Source organism: Macrosteles quadrilineatus, unplaced genomic scaffold (genome assembly GCF_028750875.1).
Source record: "Macrosteles quadrilineatus isolate MER2022 unplaced genomic scaffold, UCM_ALF_1.0 Scaffold_3__2_contigs__length_128488019, whole genome shotgun sequence".
In the NCBI taxonomy this organism is placed as follows: Eukaryota; Metazoa; Arthropoda; class Insecta; order Hemiptera; family Cicadellidae; genus Macrosteles; species Macrosteles quadrilineatus.
Genome location: NW_026542596.1, coordinates 29,309,705 through 29,327,248, shown reverse-complemented (window position 1 = coordinate 29,327,248; position 17,544 = coordinate 29,309,705). Strand labels below are relative to the sequence as shown.

General features: G+C 32.0%; 2 protein-coding genes across 5 annotated transcripts in view; one reads left to right on the top strand and one right to left on the bottom strand.

Moving 5' to 3' along the window:
- LOC128989714 (leucine-rich repeat and immunoglobulin-like domain containing-NOGO receptor-interacting protein 4) overlaps positions 1 to 17,544 on the top strand; it is a 150,460-nt gene that overhangs the window by 80,098 nt on the left and 52,818 nt on the right. The gene's annotated exons all lie outside the window — the stretch shown is intronic.
- The window catches only part of LOC128989065 (uncharacterized), a 47,178-nt gene continuing 31,380 nt past the window's right edge, over positions 1,747 to 17,544 (bottom strand). The window contains exon 3 of the mRNA XM_054410921.1: positions 1,747 to 1,893. Within this exon, the coding sequence (XP_054266896.1) occupies positions 1,747 to 1,893 (147 nt within the window). The remainder of the gene's footprint in view (positions 1,894 to 17,544) is intronic.

The following is a 17,544-nucleotide window of genomic DNA, read 5'->3' as shown; positions in this document are numbered from 1 at the left end:
TTATTAGTTTGAACATAAAAGCTGTCTCAGTTCGTGAACTGAGATGGAGAAGATATTTATAAGTGTTTTCTGTAACCAATACAATGTCTCACAAAAGACCATCCCAACTTGTCGTACCAAAAGTCGACTTTGTAGTCTTCACAATGAGACTTCTCATCGTTTATTTAATCCTTTGTGCACTTCATTCTTCTCCAAAATACACTTTTATTTTATTACTAAGTTTGGTATGTTTCATATCAAACTGTAAGAGGCATAAAAGTTTTGGTTAAATCCTATAATTGTATTGTTTTCATTGATAACGTTAAATCCTACTAAAGTATTACAATTTTATGATTTAAATAGCTTGATATATGTATAGCTTGGTTACAAATAGCATTGTATTAGTACTACTTATTTTGTTGACAAACAAAAATAATAAACAATATAATACGTTACGTACCTTTTAACGTATTTAATCTTTTAAATTGTCTGTGGTGACTAGTTTTTGGTACAAGAGCCCATTTTCAAATCCACTTCAAATTGGTTTGTCAATGAATACAACTGAAGTCTTCGATGATGTATTGACTTATATTGACACGTAAAGTTCACAACTTTAATATAAAAACATTAAAAAAACGTAGGTAGTCTGGCCACATTTAACAGAACAAAAAACTGACGCTGATTGCACGTCGAACACGACGAAACATGTTCAAGAGTATTGTGTGATTATCGCCATATTGTTTAACTTTTTGTAATAAGATAAAATTAATGATTGCTTATTTAATAGTTTCATAAAACAGGAATACTCTTTTTAACAGGAAAACAGGTGGACTTGAAAATTTTCAAGGGATAAACTATATTGTGCGATTTGCAATTATTATAGGCTAACTAGCTGTTACCCGCGGGCTTTATAAGTGTTAATAAAACTATTGTTAAAATAAACAAAACAGAATACAGTAATACAAACAAATAATCACACCTTATTTTAATAAGGTAATAAATTGAAAGAATGACATACAATTGAGTACGGCTGAAGTATGTTTAACATTAGGTATATGGAAAGTTCCCTTTGGAATGCAAATACGACCTTCATTTTCATTTTCATTTTTTTTTTCATTTTTATTAAACGGCAAACACCATTTTACAAGTGGGTTTAACAAGATTACATTATACATTGTGCATTATACATACATACCAACGACAGAGCCATTTGAAAATGAGCGAAAAACAGTTTCCAGCTTAAACACAAAATCAATAAGACAATCGATAGAAAAATCAACAATAAATAACAATAAAAATAAATAACAATATAAATAAATAACAATATAATACATAACAATATAAATAAATAACAATCCCGTTATATTACAAATCATTATATTACAAGATATTAATATTCTAGAAGATAATCAATCAACAATAGAAATAACACATAAAATCGAAAGGAATATATTATTAAAAACTATAGAAAACAACAACAAGGAGTGACAACAATTGATAAAGATTTAAAAAAATTTAACAGGGATAAAAATATTAAGAATGAAAACGATACAGTGATAAATCTCAGACAAAAAGAAAAACTTGAATTGACAGAATAATATTGCTTGGCAGTTGGCACTTCCTCTCACTGATTGTGTGGCCCTTTAGAGGCACCACCAAAAACACACTCACTTCACTGCACATGTGGCACTTGAAGTGTGGCCCTCTAGAGGCACCACCAAAAGCACAAAGACTAAAGCTGGATCTGGTCAGCAGCCCACTTAAACACTACTCTCCTAAAGAGTGGCAAGGAAGGCCCGAAGAACTCAAGTTGAGCTGCATTTCCCAGACGAAGTAAACGGGGAACTGTGCTATGGTAAGCGTAGGCAGTTGGCTGGTGATGCTTGGAGAAGGGTCGAGATCTCCGGGTGGAGACTGGGACATGAAAGTTAATCAGTTCAAGAAGTTCAGGACTGTCCACCTGACCATTGATGATCTTGAAGAGTAGTAAAATATCAAAAGCGGCTCTTCGTGATGTAAGTGAAAGCACACCGTGCCTTAGAGGGCAATTTATGATATTGATATTTAATAATGGATAGTTTTGCGCAAGGTTTCTCTTCATGACGAACATTTTAAGTATTATGTTTTATGTGGGTGTGACTTTTAGTTTTCTCAAAAGTTCATGGGTACTTTGGGCTTTATATATAGATAATTACTCAGTAGCTCTAAAAGTTAAACAACGTAAACGGTATTATTATTGATTAATTATTTGAAATAATTTTACTAAAAGTTTATGTATTGTCTCTCATATATATTATACAGGTATTATGTTATATATTATAGATACAACTAATGTTTATAGATATAATGTGCTTTCATGTGTATAATTATTTTACACACCATTGCCTGCACTTCGTGTGGTTCGATAGTAATTGAATTATTGCTCAAGCACAGATAGAGAAATGGGGTAACGTGTTGAAGTCAGGACTGATACAGTTTAGTTCTAGCTACAAAGCATGTCGGAATGAGAATAATTTCCCTTGACGATAAGAATCATTTGTGAGCGTAGATTTAACAGGATTAGAGTCCTGATTGTGTTTGAACAAACCAAGAAATATCCTACTGTTTAGTGTTACTTTGTTAGTTTCATTATAACTTTGACAAATACCCAGTTAAAAATATTTAGTACAGCTAATTAGTAGGGACTTGATAAATACATCTTCGGTAGAGAAATATTTTTTTCACTGAAAAATTTAATTTTCATAATTCTAGAATAAGTTTAAAAAAATGTTCAAACCACGGAGGAGTTGTAAAAACAACACATTATGATTTGCAGCAGGTTATAAAATAAATTGATTCCCCACACAAGAAGTCTGAGTGTTTCAACGAAAGTTATTCCTGTGAGTGACACGTCAGAATTTCCGCTCACTGACTCGTCTTTCATTGGCAGCAAGCATAAACTATTTTTGGTGTGTTTTCTGCTATCGTTTGGCAGAATACGTATTCAACCACAACAATTGTTGAATTTCTTTCCTAGTATTATTACGCCTAGGTACTAGCATTGGCTATTGGATTGATATTAAAAGGTACTAGATACATAAACCATCCTTCTCTTATGAAAAAAGTCTGAACTATTTATATCAAGTCACTGATTGCTGTTTTTTTTACATTAATGAGTTTCATGTTTGTTAGGGTAAAAAGCTATGCTACCTCAGTGGCAATGTTGCAATATTATTAAAGATTACTACCCATTTGATTATTTTTGTTTTTTTATTTTCTTCCCCTTCCGGTAGAAACACATAAAACATTGAAACGAGCGCTGAATGTTTTATAGTCGGCCCGGAGGCTGCCATCTTTAAACTTATCAAAAGCCGTGCGGACCTATATATTTCTTACGCTGCAGTCTCGTTTCTTAACTCTGTTTTATCCTTGAATTAACAATCATAAAAACTGCATCGTAATTAAAAGTTGTTAGATGCTTTTTAAGTCGTGTAGGCGAAATAAGTAAGTATTAGGTATGTCAGTATTACAAAAGCTGTGCCAATAGTATAAACGAAGCATTAATTGAGTTAAAGAAATATTGCATACAGTAATATTAAAAGTAAATATTTAAACGGTCCTCCTGTACATTAATAAACAAAATAAATAAATATTTTAACCAAAAAATTACGAGTAGATCGTGTCTAATGTTCAGTACTTGAGCTTAGCTTAGACATAACAAAAATTACATACGAGGAAAATTTGCCATCCGGGAACTCATTCGCAGATTTTTAAAATTATTTCGCATAACTATGGAAATGCGGTTAGAAAATTCTTTTAAGAGAGAGCTCAAAAGAGACCTTCAGTGCCTTTGTTGTCTCTTTACGGAGTAATCGGCAAGACCAAACATATTTTCTTAAAGAATTCTTCAAAAAATCATTATTAATAAAAGGTCTTTGTATACTTCAGTTCGACGTTGTAGAAAGAACTACTAAACAGGTTCAAAGAGTTTTTCCATGATAAAAAAGAAATTTCTAAATGTATGTATTTCAACTTGAATTGTCTTAATTAATTTTTTTCTAACGCATGTTAAATAAATTTCAAACATTAATATCTATTTATATAAATGTAAAATGTTTTATATTTAAAACATTAAAATAGTTAGTTTCACAATAAGGGTACATTTATTTCTGATTGTATTCAGATTAAACACGCTAAGATAGAGAATAAAGACATTTAATTAAAGAAGCATGGTTTAGTGACCTAGATTCCTCCCTTATTGGCTTCACCTACTTACCCCAGTTATAAAGGGAATGAAACTCCACCTAATTACCGATATTTGTCTGATCCGAATAGTTAAACACAACTACTTTATTAAGCAACTGAAATTGCAAATTCCAATTGAGGTTCTGCATCTTGAAATCATTGCATTTCCTTGACAAATGGTATAATTTGTCTTATCAGTAAAACCTTCTCCAACGATTGAACTTACCGTTGTAATGTTACAATGTAATCGTAAAATCTTCAATTGTTCCGTAATCGAATTAATATTAATAAAAAATTTAAATGGAATAGGAATCCTTAGTTTTGTCTGTCACAAGTAGTATGGGTTCTCCTAAGGTTTTTATGAACAATCTTCGTATTTAATATTATGATTACAATAATGTTTAAGAGCCGATTAAAAATTAAAAGTAGTCCTACGTATGAGTTTAGCTTAAACCCTTACAATATAGTTAGGGTTTATCCAAATGATCAAATCAAGTAAAATGCCAAAACTGTATTGCAGCCTTTTATGCTGATTAAATAAAAGATAACCGTTTCAATCAAATGTAGTTTCTATGATTTTTTTCATCGCATCACATAGACTGCCCAGCTGTCTGTTGCACATCAGCTGAGCTCATTCATCCGTAATCGCAAATGGGTTATTGTATATTCTCGCTCCAATAAACTCAATGTTTATTCATGTACTGGAATGTGCTACGCATACTACGGTACCATACTTACTTGTCGTATAGTATCTAATTACAGAATCAGGTTTTATAACTAATACAACAATATTCTTTTGACACACTATATAGTAGGCAGCTGGCTTCTAGTCTTTTATTACTAAGTCGTGATTTACAAAAATAAATCAATGAAATCAGTTAGAGTGTTCAATATAGTTTCACTACTAATCACGAAAGTGACCCAACTTCGGGGCGAGATATTGTTTTACATGCGAGTCAAAACCCCCAAAATGGCACTTTCATGACGAGTGTTGAACGATAATTTTCATCAAGATGAAAAAATATACTTCATCAAACTTAAAAAAATTAATTCAGTTGTAACTTTGTTGGTGTCAGGCAAAGTATTCCACATTGCACTTTCACAATAAATATTGGAAGATAGCTGAAAAAACTGCGTTGGACTTCCAACACTACCACAGAAAAGTCATTAACTTTCAACATTAAACAATGGCTGCTGATGTGTAAATGATATTATTTTCATGCAATGGTTCACGGATAATAATGTAATGACAATGAGGGTCTGATAATGCAGCATTGTTTAGTGGTTTGTGCTGTGGAAACCAGCTAAATACCAATAACTGGAGGGTTAATTCAATCAGTCTAGTTATTATCATGAGAATTTGCATTACATGCATTGTGATATCTCTATTGTACAATTGTATTAGATGAAAAGCAAATTTACCGTATTATATGATATATATATATGATATACTACATGTTTTGTATCACTTTTATTTACACACAATTAGACAGGGACAAAATAAGAAATTCAAATAGTACTGTAACAGAAAAAAATAATCTTAGTAACATCAAACTTATATAGCCTATTTACATTATTAAATGGTACTATGACACTGTAGTTAAAACTTCAGAAAAGGTGCCTACAAAGTTAAAACCGTAGTCTTAAGAAATTGAATATAACATTCTGCGAAGGAAATCAAGTAGTCACAGAGAACATTCTATTATTCGCATTGAAGAGTAATTAGGAATTAACGATGATCGGATGATATCTTCTGTCAAAATGGTTATTTAAATCAAGGAATATTTAACTATAACAATACTTTTTTCTTTCGGTAAGTATTTTCAAGAAAAGATAAGATTTTACTGTTTATGACGCTAAAGAAGTCTGAAAAGAAAACTACATTAGAAAACTGATCATTTTGGTTATAGGAAATAATAAAATCGCTAACGGCACACATAAATAAACCTTTAACCAACAAATCGTTGTTAATTTACACATTGATATTATCCGAATCTAAATCATGTTTAAACGGTATGTTATGTCTTAAGTTATTTTAAACATTATGAATATACACATATATGCATGATTATTTTTATTCTGTGAATATAATTTACATCAAAGTTGTTTAAATCCAATCAATCAATTTTGATCAATAAAGTTAAAAGGAAGATAGGCAAACACGTATAATTTATAAGACACTTTTATTGCATTCAGATTAATCAATTCAAATACAATAAAAACATCCTGAAAGTATTTTGCTATAAGGTAAAATCAGCTGAGTTTGAGACAAGTATAAGAATCTCTTTCAGAAGGTAACTTTGTTGCTGAGTTCGACAACAGTTACTGTTGATTGGGTCTAGAGTAATTCTATTCTATCTCGAGCCTGAAGAATATTTAGAATTTTGTTTATTTGACTGTTACAATTGATTTCCTACTATTCCAATAATAATATAAGCGAATGAATTAAATAATTCAGATTTTATATAATATAAATTTATAATATAAACATTCGTTCACATTGTGTGTAACATAATTGCGTGACATTATTTTATAGAATAATTAATTAATAATACCTTAATCAGGAAATAGGAGATTCATCCTAAATTTTTCACATGTTCTTGTTATACATAATGTTGCTATTATTATACATATAAGTAGTGCAAAAATAAATATAGAAAAAAACTTTACACTATGTCCACTATGTTACACTAATTAATTTTGATATCTCAAGTGGTGCTCCTAAAATCCTAAAACAATCAACAGAAATCAAAATAATTGTTGGACTTTTTCGAATGTGTCCAGGAAGATTAGTTTTGTCTTTAATTGCCGGAAAATATGTCTTAGCCTACCTAGGTCCTGGTATCACCTACAGCCGAGTCTAGACAAAGGTAAACAGTGACTAGTAAGAGACAGGGATGTAGAGAGAGAGAGGAGAAGGTTACACGGGACACACGGCACGCCTGGCACGCGTGCTACGTGCTTTGGCTGAGCCGAAGAATGTACGAAACGTTTGCACGGTAAAATATATCAGTCCTTCTTAGCAAGAAAATACGAACTAATTAAGATAAGCTGAAAATCTTGCAGGTATAACTTAAAACTATATGAAGACCAAAACCCATGGTCCATAGACCGTAGGCCTACATTATAGCACATAATAGTTATATGATTTTAAATTTTTATTTATCAGTTACAAACTTAATTTATCTGATTATATATAATCTGTTTGAAGTTTTGAATATATTACATGTTAGTAACTCTAAACATTTCCTCAAGCCAGGAGGAGTTTCTTGTTACCTCTCATTGTTATTCAGTCCACCAAAGCCACAGTATCCTCTAGCTTGACAATTCTCAGGACTTTGTCCCAAACAAGGTTACCCTTTGGTTACCAGCGTTGGTTGCACTTTTGAGGTTAATTTTACAATTCAATTACCATATAATTTTCTATCGTACTGTTGACTCTCATAAACATGTTGGCTTAGTTAGGTTTCGTGGCTAACCCAGAGAAAAAATAGTAAATATGAACCAAAACAATCTTTTGAGAACCAATTAGCAGAATTTGACGTTCCATTGCCATGCTAAGGTTATACATAGCTAGTTTACTATGTAATATTTATATTTGTAATATAATTTGTTATGTTAACAAGTGATGGAGTGCACTGATGTAAATTATCGTGTTGTGATATACCATTTTAACTAGGGATTAGTCAAAGGACAACTTTTATTATACGCTGTAGCACATAATCAATAAAAGTAAGACTCTAAGGGAGAAAACTTTGTATTATACTATGGATTTGAGTAGGTTCTTTATCTTTGTGTTTCAATGAAAAATATTGGATTCAACCTATATGCATAAAGGGAATTTTCTACTTAAGTAGAATAATTTACAATCAAAAAGGCGTAATTTACAATCAAATGTTATCCACTTAATAAGGATCTTTTAAACCATGTTTCTGTCTCAATTTCCTTCCCGCCTGTAATTAGGATGTCGGCATTAAACTCACTGAAAAAATAGGTTTTTTTTTGTATTATAAAGGCTAGAGAGGAGGTGTCATTGTCAACCAGTACATACGCATAAAATCAATGTCCGGGAATGACTGATTCTAACTAAATGCACAGGTGTGTTTGGTTTCATATTAGTGTTTAATTTTTTATAGAAGTAATAGTGCGACCATAAATCTTAAGGGATTGTATTGCAGATTCTAACAAATAATTTACAAATCTATAACTACAACCATTGAGATTTTAACTTGAGGAAAAATAAACTAAATCCTTTAGAAATAGAAGGAAAAAATGACAATATGTAAAAAAAGAACAAATATCTAGTTAAGGCAAGGTAAGGTAGGGAGGTTGAACGAAACTTGTAGAAGTGACATAGAAAAGGAGCTACCTAAGCTTATCATGTTGGATCAGTTACAAACCTTTCTTGCTCAGGATAACATTGTTATGGTTCCAAACTTGGCAACTCACTTGCAACTTCTACTTCAAGATAATGGAATGTTTCTCTTAATACGGTTAAGTTTACATTGTCTTATAAGGAAGTTGCGATTCCAAATGTTTATGTCAACGGTTTTAAAGAATTTCTCCTATGGGGAAGAGGTTATTACTGAAGGTGATTAGACATTCCATCCCCATGTTAAAGTTGTAGCATAGATAAAACATACTCCCTTAGTAGATTTCTCATCCTTATGGAACAGCTGAAGACAATTTTATTGTTAGTTCATGTACGGTTTATGTAGAGGTCGTGTTTTGTTTACAATTTGTTTCCCGTTATTACAGCCATTTAAAACCTCGTTTAACCAAATAATACGATCTAATCTAACAATAACTTGTCCCCTAGTTATATAACCAAACAGTAAAGCACAAATCAAGAAATTAACCCTAAAATAATGGAAACAAAGTTTCATCGACACTAGCGCCTTTGTGTCACGTACATGAACTAGACACGAAAAACGTGCTTCAAAATTTACAAAGGGATGAGAAGTCTACTTGTGTTGGTTAGTCTATGGTTGTAGCTAAAGTTGTTTTTAATCAAATTCGTCTTAGTTGATGTGAGCCACCTACAGATTGCGTTAATCTAAATGACTGATTTATGCCGATTACACGATGGTTTTTACCAAGTCAAACTGATGGAATGAGTTATTAATAACTATAGCAGCTGTTGTGACCCAGCAACTATGTCAATAACAAAAAAAGGTACAAAATAGAGTTTTAGACACTAGCGCAATCTGTGACTGGCTCACACAACTACATTCTTTTTTAGTAAAAAAATTGGCGACAGCTGATCCATATAGGTGGGATGTCTTATTCTGTATCCAATAGTCAATGGTGTTACCTAGGTCCTGGTATCACCTACAGCCGAGTCTAGACTCGGAACTGATTTCCCTTTTCATTTCGGTTTTCTAAGAGCCAGAGGCCAAAATAAACTATTCTTATAAAAGTTCAAATAAAAGTTTGTCATTTGTCATTTGTCAATATATAATCAATCTCCATCTCTGGCGATAATGAATCACTTGTTATCAACATAAGAAACGTAAATAAAATACATCAGTTGCAAACTAACTCAATTATAAATTATTAGAGTATCGATAAATAGATTATTGAGGTCGTTGAATTAAACCACGCAATTTTTCTATCTACTTTATGTAATTGCTGAATCTACTAAAATAATTAATCCTTAATAAATATTTTATATTACAAAACTTTCGACGCGTTTTACAACAACGCATGACACCTACACATACTACCCTACTACAACCATACATACATACAACCATACTACAACCATAAAATATACAATACAATTTTTTGTTTTTGTTGTTTGGCTTTTTTCTGTTATGATTTTTCCATTAGTGAGTTTTGAGTTTTGATAGGTTTTTTGGACAAATTAGGATTTAGCGGTGGTTTTTTTGTAAGTATGTGTGTTGTTCGGTAACAGATTACATTTACACATTTGTACACAAATATGAATGATTTTTTTTTTTATAAAAACCTATTTTATAAAAAAGGAATGTCGATATAAAAATGTTTAGGTGTTGCTAGTTAAATAAAAGTCTACAGTCTAATAGGTGTAAATTAAACTTTGATATTCTCTCAATCAACAGCATAATCTTTTAGAGGCAGAGGTAAAGAGTGACTAGTAAGAGACAGGGGTGTAGAGAGGGAGGGGAGAATGTTACACGGGACACACGGCACGCCTGGCACGCGTGCTACGTGCTTTGTTTGTAAAAAAACATACGAACGCGTGTTGATCGTGGTCCTCACTGTCTGTTTTTTTTTTCTTTTTGGCTTTCGTCAACATCTATGCAATGAAGTAAAGTTGAATTCATCTTCGTATATATTCGTTAAACTTATCTTTCCAAACAGTTTTTAGAAGACTGTTATTAGCACGAAAACGTTTATTAAATAAAAAATAAAACAATATAGCTACTCTTACTTCTGGTAATACAGTACGTGCTGCTTATTCTTAACGTATATGAAAACATAATAATTAACCTTTTGAATTGCTGATCCTTTAAAATCCAGAAGTAGTTTTGTCCTTAGGCCATGCATAGGATATAGCTCATCATTCTACCAAAATACTAATATAGTTATACCAGGATTTTAACGATTCCTCCATAAAAATGTAAAACTAAAAAACAATTTGTTTTGTTACATGCATGAAAGCATAAGTAAGGCAAAGAACTGTATCTTTCCCCTTACAAAAATCACTGCCATTTGTAAAAAAATCATGTCAAATATTGACGGGCGGTTTGTGTGGATACAGCGGACTCTGCAAACACTAGCCCTCATTTGAATACCGCATAGACGTGATTCACACATCACCGCATGCAACCTATATTTGGCTTGTCAAACAGCTGTAACATATCACACACGGGTATCGTTCTTTATGTTACTGATTTGTTAATTAAAATCCAATTATATTTTTTACTAGAGTAAAGAATTGAGTGAATCCTATAATATATATACAGTAATGGCTTTGGAATGCTGCTGTGTATTGTAACAGCAGAAAGAGATTTTCGGTACTTTTTGCTTTCTTCCCTATCTAATAAATATAGAGAATAGTTATTTGTGCAACTAGTGAGAAAAGTGAGCAATTGACTCACTCGAGAGAAATCCTTACTCACGAGCCGTAGGTGAGTGAGGAATTGTTTCTCGAGTGAGGCAATTGTACTTTGAACTCGAGTTGCACATTATACTTTTCCTACAGTTACCATAAAACAAATAAATTGGCGAAGAAACATAACCTATTTTTACACAGAAGTAAACTTTTAATATAACATTTAACGTAAAGTGACAAATACAACAGTACAACAGCTGACCAGCTGATTAACAGCCAGTGCTGCCAACGTATTTCGCGCGCATACGACGTTGCTTGCATGTTACGCTCTCACTATTTCGTGCCTTCACGTTGTAAATCTGGAGTGAGACAAAGTAATTAGAGTGAGACAATGTTAACATTGTCTCACTGATGAGCGAATTGGCCACTTTGCTTTCTCAAATCAGTGAGAGAACATGTACATTGTTAGGTAACTGTAGGAAAAGTATTTTTCTCAGTTATATAAAAAAATCTTTGTTCTTTTATAAGGTTTTGCTGGATTTTATATTTACTTTGTGCAAACGCTCATGCAGGTAAATAATTAGGTACGTAAGACTTTACAATTGTATTACTGGCGAAGCTTTTTCTCTGTTTCACCTTATAACTTTTTTCTGATCAATCTGATTCTGACCGAAGTACCATAAATAAATAACCATATACATTCAATATGTGCCTTTAACATTAATAGCTAAGGAGTTACTGCAGAGAGCAAATAAAACAAGTCCTTGTATCCATAAATAGAAGTCTAATTATTGGCGATAGGGTAGTTAAGTAAACTAGGGGAGTAAGCTATCTTGCCCACAATTAATAGTGCATTAGTGATTTAAATGGAACGTTCAAAGATGACGACATCGGTCATTTCCAAAAATAGTAATTATGACATAAAACATCTGGATCCAACAGTCGTTTATTTAATTAAATTTTTTTTAGAGAATTTCCATTAGATGTTCCTAAGAATTAATATACGCCTAAAAGCTAAATACTATAAGATGTTCAATACTATTTCCAGCAAATGATTTTCCTTATATTGTATGATATTTTTCTGTAGTGGAATGAATTGCTAATATAAAATAGGATTTTTTTTATTTAATAATTACAAAGCTCTAATAAATTGAACGTAGAAACAAACATGAATTACTTTGAAGAACTTAATCCTGGGTATTGTTTTATTTAAAGGATTTAAAAGTGAAATAGCAAATTGATGGAAACTTTTATAAATTAGTTCTGCAAATTATATTTCATGATTATTAGTCTAGCCACCGATCCCATCAGAGTACATAATCATCCCACTACAGTTATGGCTGTGGAAGTGGCTGGTAAATCAGACAATTGAGGTCGGCAGTGTTAGGCTTGGTAATGGAATCCTATTGCGGGGTCGCTGCGATGATTACATAATCCAATGTCACTGCTAGTTTATTGGTCAAATGTGTCAACAAGGATTGGTCGTTCTATAACAATCAAAACATTAGCAAACCAGTCTTTCGAACTGTTTTTAAAGATTTTTGTCAGAGTTGCCTTTATACGTTTGCTTGCTTATATCATCCTTCTCGATTTAGGTGTTCAACTTTTTTCTTAATAACTGTTTTAAATTTAACATCATAAATATTAGTTTAACTGTTATAGCATTTGGCCTCCTACAATTTTCTATGGTGTAAAGGTCAGGAGACGGTACCTCAGGGAACTTTTGTAGCCACAATCTGTTTTCTGATCGTACACACAGATGAAGTACGTCATGTTTCCTAAACATCATGGAAAAAGTTTAATTCAGTGATCATACATTAAAATTGCTTTCTCTTCACTATACATTAATTTATTAACAGGGTGGGGCAGGGAAGTAACCCTAATTTTAAAGGTGCACTAGAAGACAACAAAAAATTTTAGAACCAAACTTTACATTGGGATTGAAAGGTTACATCTGGGAGTTCATTTCAATATAACTTTACTTGGTTATAAACAGCATATCCTGCAAGTGGTGTCCCTAATCGTAAATGCACTGGTGTATTCTGGTTCTTGAGTTCATCATTACTCTGTGAAGCATTTGTTGTGGGATGAGGCCTTTCAACTTCAAGATGAATTGCATCTTTAAGGCATTTAGGGAATAAAATGAAATTATTCTTAAATCCATATCACACAATGGTACACCATCACAAAGAAATCCTTAAAGTTCATACGGAAGGAGGATAAACACATTTTATGAAACAATTTATTATCAAAATTCACAACAACAATAATCTATCATCAACTACTTAGGATTAAGGATCAACGTTTGCAATCTTGTTTAAATGGTTGAATGTAGTTATAGTTTAAACAAAGCACGGAGTAACAAAGGAAAGAAGCTACCTCAGCTGATCATGTTGGATCAGATACAAGCCTTTCTTGCTCAGGATAACATTGTTACGGTTTCAAACTTGGCAACTCACTTACAACTTCTGCGTCAAGATAATGGAATGTCACTTTTTATACGGTTTACTTTATACAATTTATTAAGAAAGGGTTTTACTTGTCAATTCAGTAATCATGATGGTTGAAGACGTATTCAGAAAAGCTGTATATTAAGTGTAGATTAAGGCACGTAATAAAGGAAATGAGTGAAAAAAACATATTAAGTCTTACTATTTAAGATTATGTGAAATTGCAGTCCCCCAAATAAACAAGTGACACTAGCATGATCCTATTCAATCTTTATTCATTAGAATGAGCGAAAAAATTTCACGCTTTGTTAATAACTCTGTTTAGGAAATAAATATTCCAACAAAGATTTATTTTTTTATTTATGTTTGACATAGTACCCGGTTTTCATGTAATGGGATAAAAATCTAGGAGCTCTGCCCGTTCTCCAAAATGGGGTTAAAATACATAAAGATAAATGTTGTACGTTAAATATACTGTAAAAACCATTACGTACCCAACATTAATTAAAGGGGCAAAACTTGATCTTACCATTGACTAGGTAAATATAGTCAATGATCTTACTTTTTGCTTATTTCAATGCAATCTTTTTGTTTAAGTAGTTTCAATTAGCTGTATGAATCGAAACTAATAACTTGGACAGAATTAATGCAAGGGAAATAAATAAATAGAATCAAAAGCTTGGTTAAAAAAAACACACACAATTAAATATAAACCCAAATGTAAAACCAGATGAATATTTTATATTTTAATCGTTATTAAAACAACTATATAATCCCAGAGCTTAGCAAAGAGTTTATCGAAAAACTTATTTCTTTCTGGGAAGTATCTCAACAGGACCTTTCATAATATACGTGTGAGGTCAAAACGTGTGCAGCCTATGGTTTTCTCAAAAGGTATGTGTAATTATTTTTAAACATATACATATTTTTATATAAACTATCCATGAGCTTTTTATTATACCATGACCTCGTTTGGTTATACGTTTGTAAAATAAAACATTGAATGTATGTGAAAAGAAAAGTTAAAACCGGGAATGGTAGTAAATATTCTTCTGACATGGGACTACGCCAGAGTATCTCACGTTCCCCAGTACAAACGTGCCAACATTGAATGGTTTATGGAGCTTAGACAGTTACATGCATCACACTCACTAACCAAAGAAATATTATAATTTATTCTTATATACTTATTCTGTATTCGTCTTCAACCTAGTTCGTAATTAACTAACAGCTCTATATTAAAGTAATGCATTTCGAGACATTGCTATAAGTATTATTTATTGTATAATTGGATTAATTGATACATTTGTGTTGGAAAAAACAACAACGAAATTGTAATTGAACATATAGCGAGATGGTATGCATTCCATAACATTCGATCATCGTTTATGGTATTGTTAAAATCGGTGATATGATTTAGGCAAAAAATGTGTTAGGAGTACAAATCTATAAAGTAAAATATGCCTGCTGTTTTATTGATTGTCCTAAGAAACCTTTTATGAGTGTTCAAGAAATTAAATTATTTAATAGTGATTCGTGTGGAAGAAGTAAATTCTACAGACGCAAACCATCATCAAAATACCACATTCACCCGTGATTCACCACATGCAATTGATGTCCGGGAAACATACAGTATACATGTAGTGCAATATTACAATTACTCATCTGTAAGTGAGCTTTATCACACTTTATGGTAATAAAATAGCAAATACAATGCTATAATACTACTAATATTACTCTATATATATATAATCCAATGTATGTTTGTATGTATGTTTGTTTGTCCTTTATGGACTCCGAAACCACTCGACAGATTGTAATGAAACTTTCAGGCATTATTAAGCATTATTCAAGGATGGTTTGTGTAAAGTTTGGTGCAGATCCGTCAAAAGGGCTCTGCCCCAGTGGCTCTGGAGTTTCCCATGTTAACCTTATGAGTACTCATATTTAAATGGAACTAGAGGTCGTCCAGTGGTCGAAACTCGACCAAAAATATTTAATGTACAGACTTCTTTATTTTCATTCCACACTTTGAATAGAACATGTGATTGGAGTTTCTTCCATTTGTTTTGATTTTCTGTTTATATTTCGTTGTTATTTCGTCACCAGCATGGCAACTCATAATATCCATGTTAAATTTTTCAAAGTTTTAAATTCATTTTTGTGCTTATTTTTGAGCCTATTTTGATTTATAAAGGGATTCTGCACACCTACAGGAAAATAGCTTTCTAACAGTATGCGTAGATTTTCCCTACGATGCACACGAGCTGAGAAAAAAGGTTTTAAAGAAACATGCTTGCCTATTAATATATAGATTAAATAATCTTAACAGCTGGTTCAACTAAGCAATTTGATTCGGTGATGTTCAATAGCATTAAAAAGTTAATAAGTTTACCAACAGGGTGCAGCACGATTATTTATTTTTTTTAATTTATGACAACAGCTAATTTGCAACCAAAAGGTGAGTGACCGTAGCAAACGAACTTCAACCTACAGGCGAGTTGGCGTAGCGAACGAGCTAACCTGAAGGCAAGCGAGCGCAGCGAACGAGCTCCAACCTAAAGGTGAGTGAGCGTAGCGAACGAACTTCAACCAAGATGTTGAAAATGAACAAGCATTTGACATAAAACCACATTAGGACAGGACGACGTCTGTCGGGACAGCTAGTCAATAATAAATTCAAAGTAATATTTCTCAAAAATACATTTACAGTACTCGTACACTATGAAACTGTAATACAATGTAATAAAAATGGCTCATGAAAAAATCAATGGAACAAAGGGGTGGCCTTACAAAAGTACTTTGGGAACCGCTGCATAGTATATTTGTTAGATTTACTCCGTTGTTTAAATAACTTGTTAAACAATTTTTTTCCAGGCTGCATATCTAAAAAAAACTCACTTTGATCTCAAACAATTATTGTTATTAACTAAAACAATTAGACTTACAAAGATAAAATTCGTTGTAAAACAGTTTAAACTAAAGAAAATTACATACATAATTTTTCTTTTTGTTTTATTGCTTAAACTTTATTACCGATACACAATTTGTGTTTATATGAACAAAGTTTCAGAGTCTATAGCAGAAACTGACTGATAAAGAAACTTTATTGCTATTTAAACATTTATGTTTATATGTATGAATAGATGTTAAAACTTATAATAGGAACCATTAATTAATGACAAAGCTATGTTCCCACTATAAAGTTTTTGTATAATGTTCATCCAAGCCATGATATTGTTGCAAAGTTGGCCGGGAGCGTTTCTTGTTACGGCTCGTTGTCATTCAGCCCAGCACGGTCACAGACTCCAGCCTGATAAGTCTGAGAACTTAGTTTCAAACTAGGCTATCGGTGTTACTTTCAAGATTATTGTAACTAGGTTATATCTATATGCGTTTACGGTACTTTCCTGTTAAAGGGAACATTCATTATTATCGATGATTTCTTTCCGATACATCGATATTCTATTTTTGATCCGATAATGAACGAGATGTCAGCTGACAACTACGATAAGTAAATATTGTTCAGTACCAACAAACAATTTAAAAATATTATATTGAAATGAAAATGGTCTAAACTAACCTTACCTAACCAACCAAACTTGCTGTAAAATTTCCAAATTCCGTTTCATATTACTCACATGCCTTTTCTGTTATCACACGACATTTTAAATGATACAGCAAACCTAGCAAGTTTGGTTGGTTATATTAGGTTAGTTTAGAACAGTTTTACTTATTTATGTTTTGCCTAAACAAGATCAGTTGTCAATTTGTAATTTCAATGTGTTTGAAGATATTAAAACAGAAGGTATGGATCGTAAAGGAAAACAAAAATATCGATATATCGAAAGA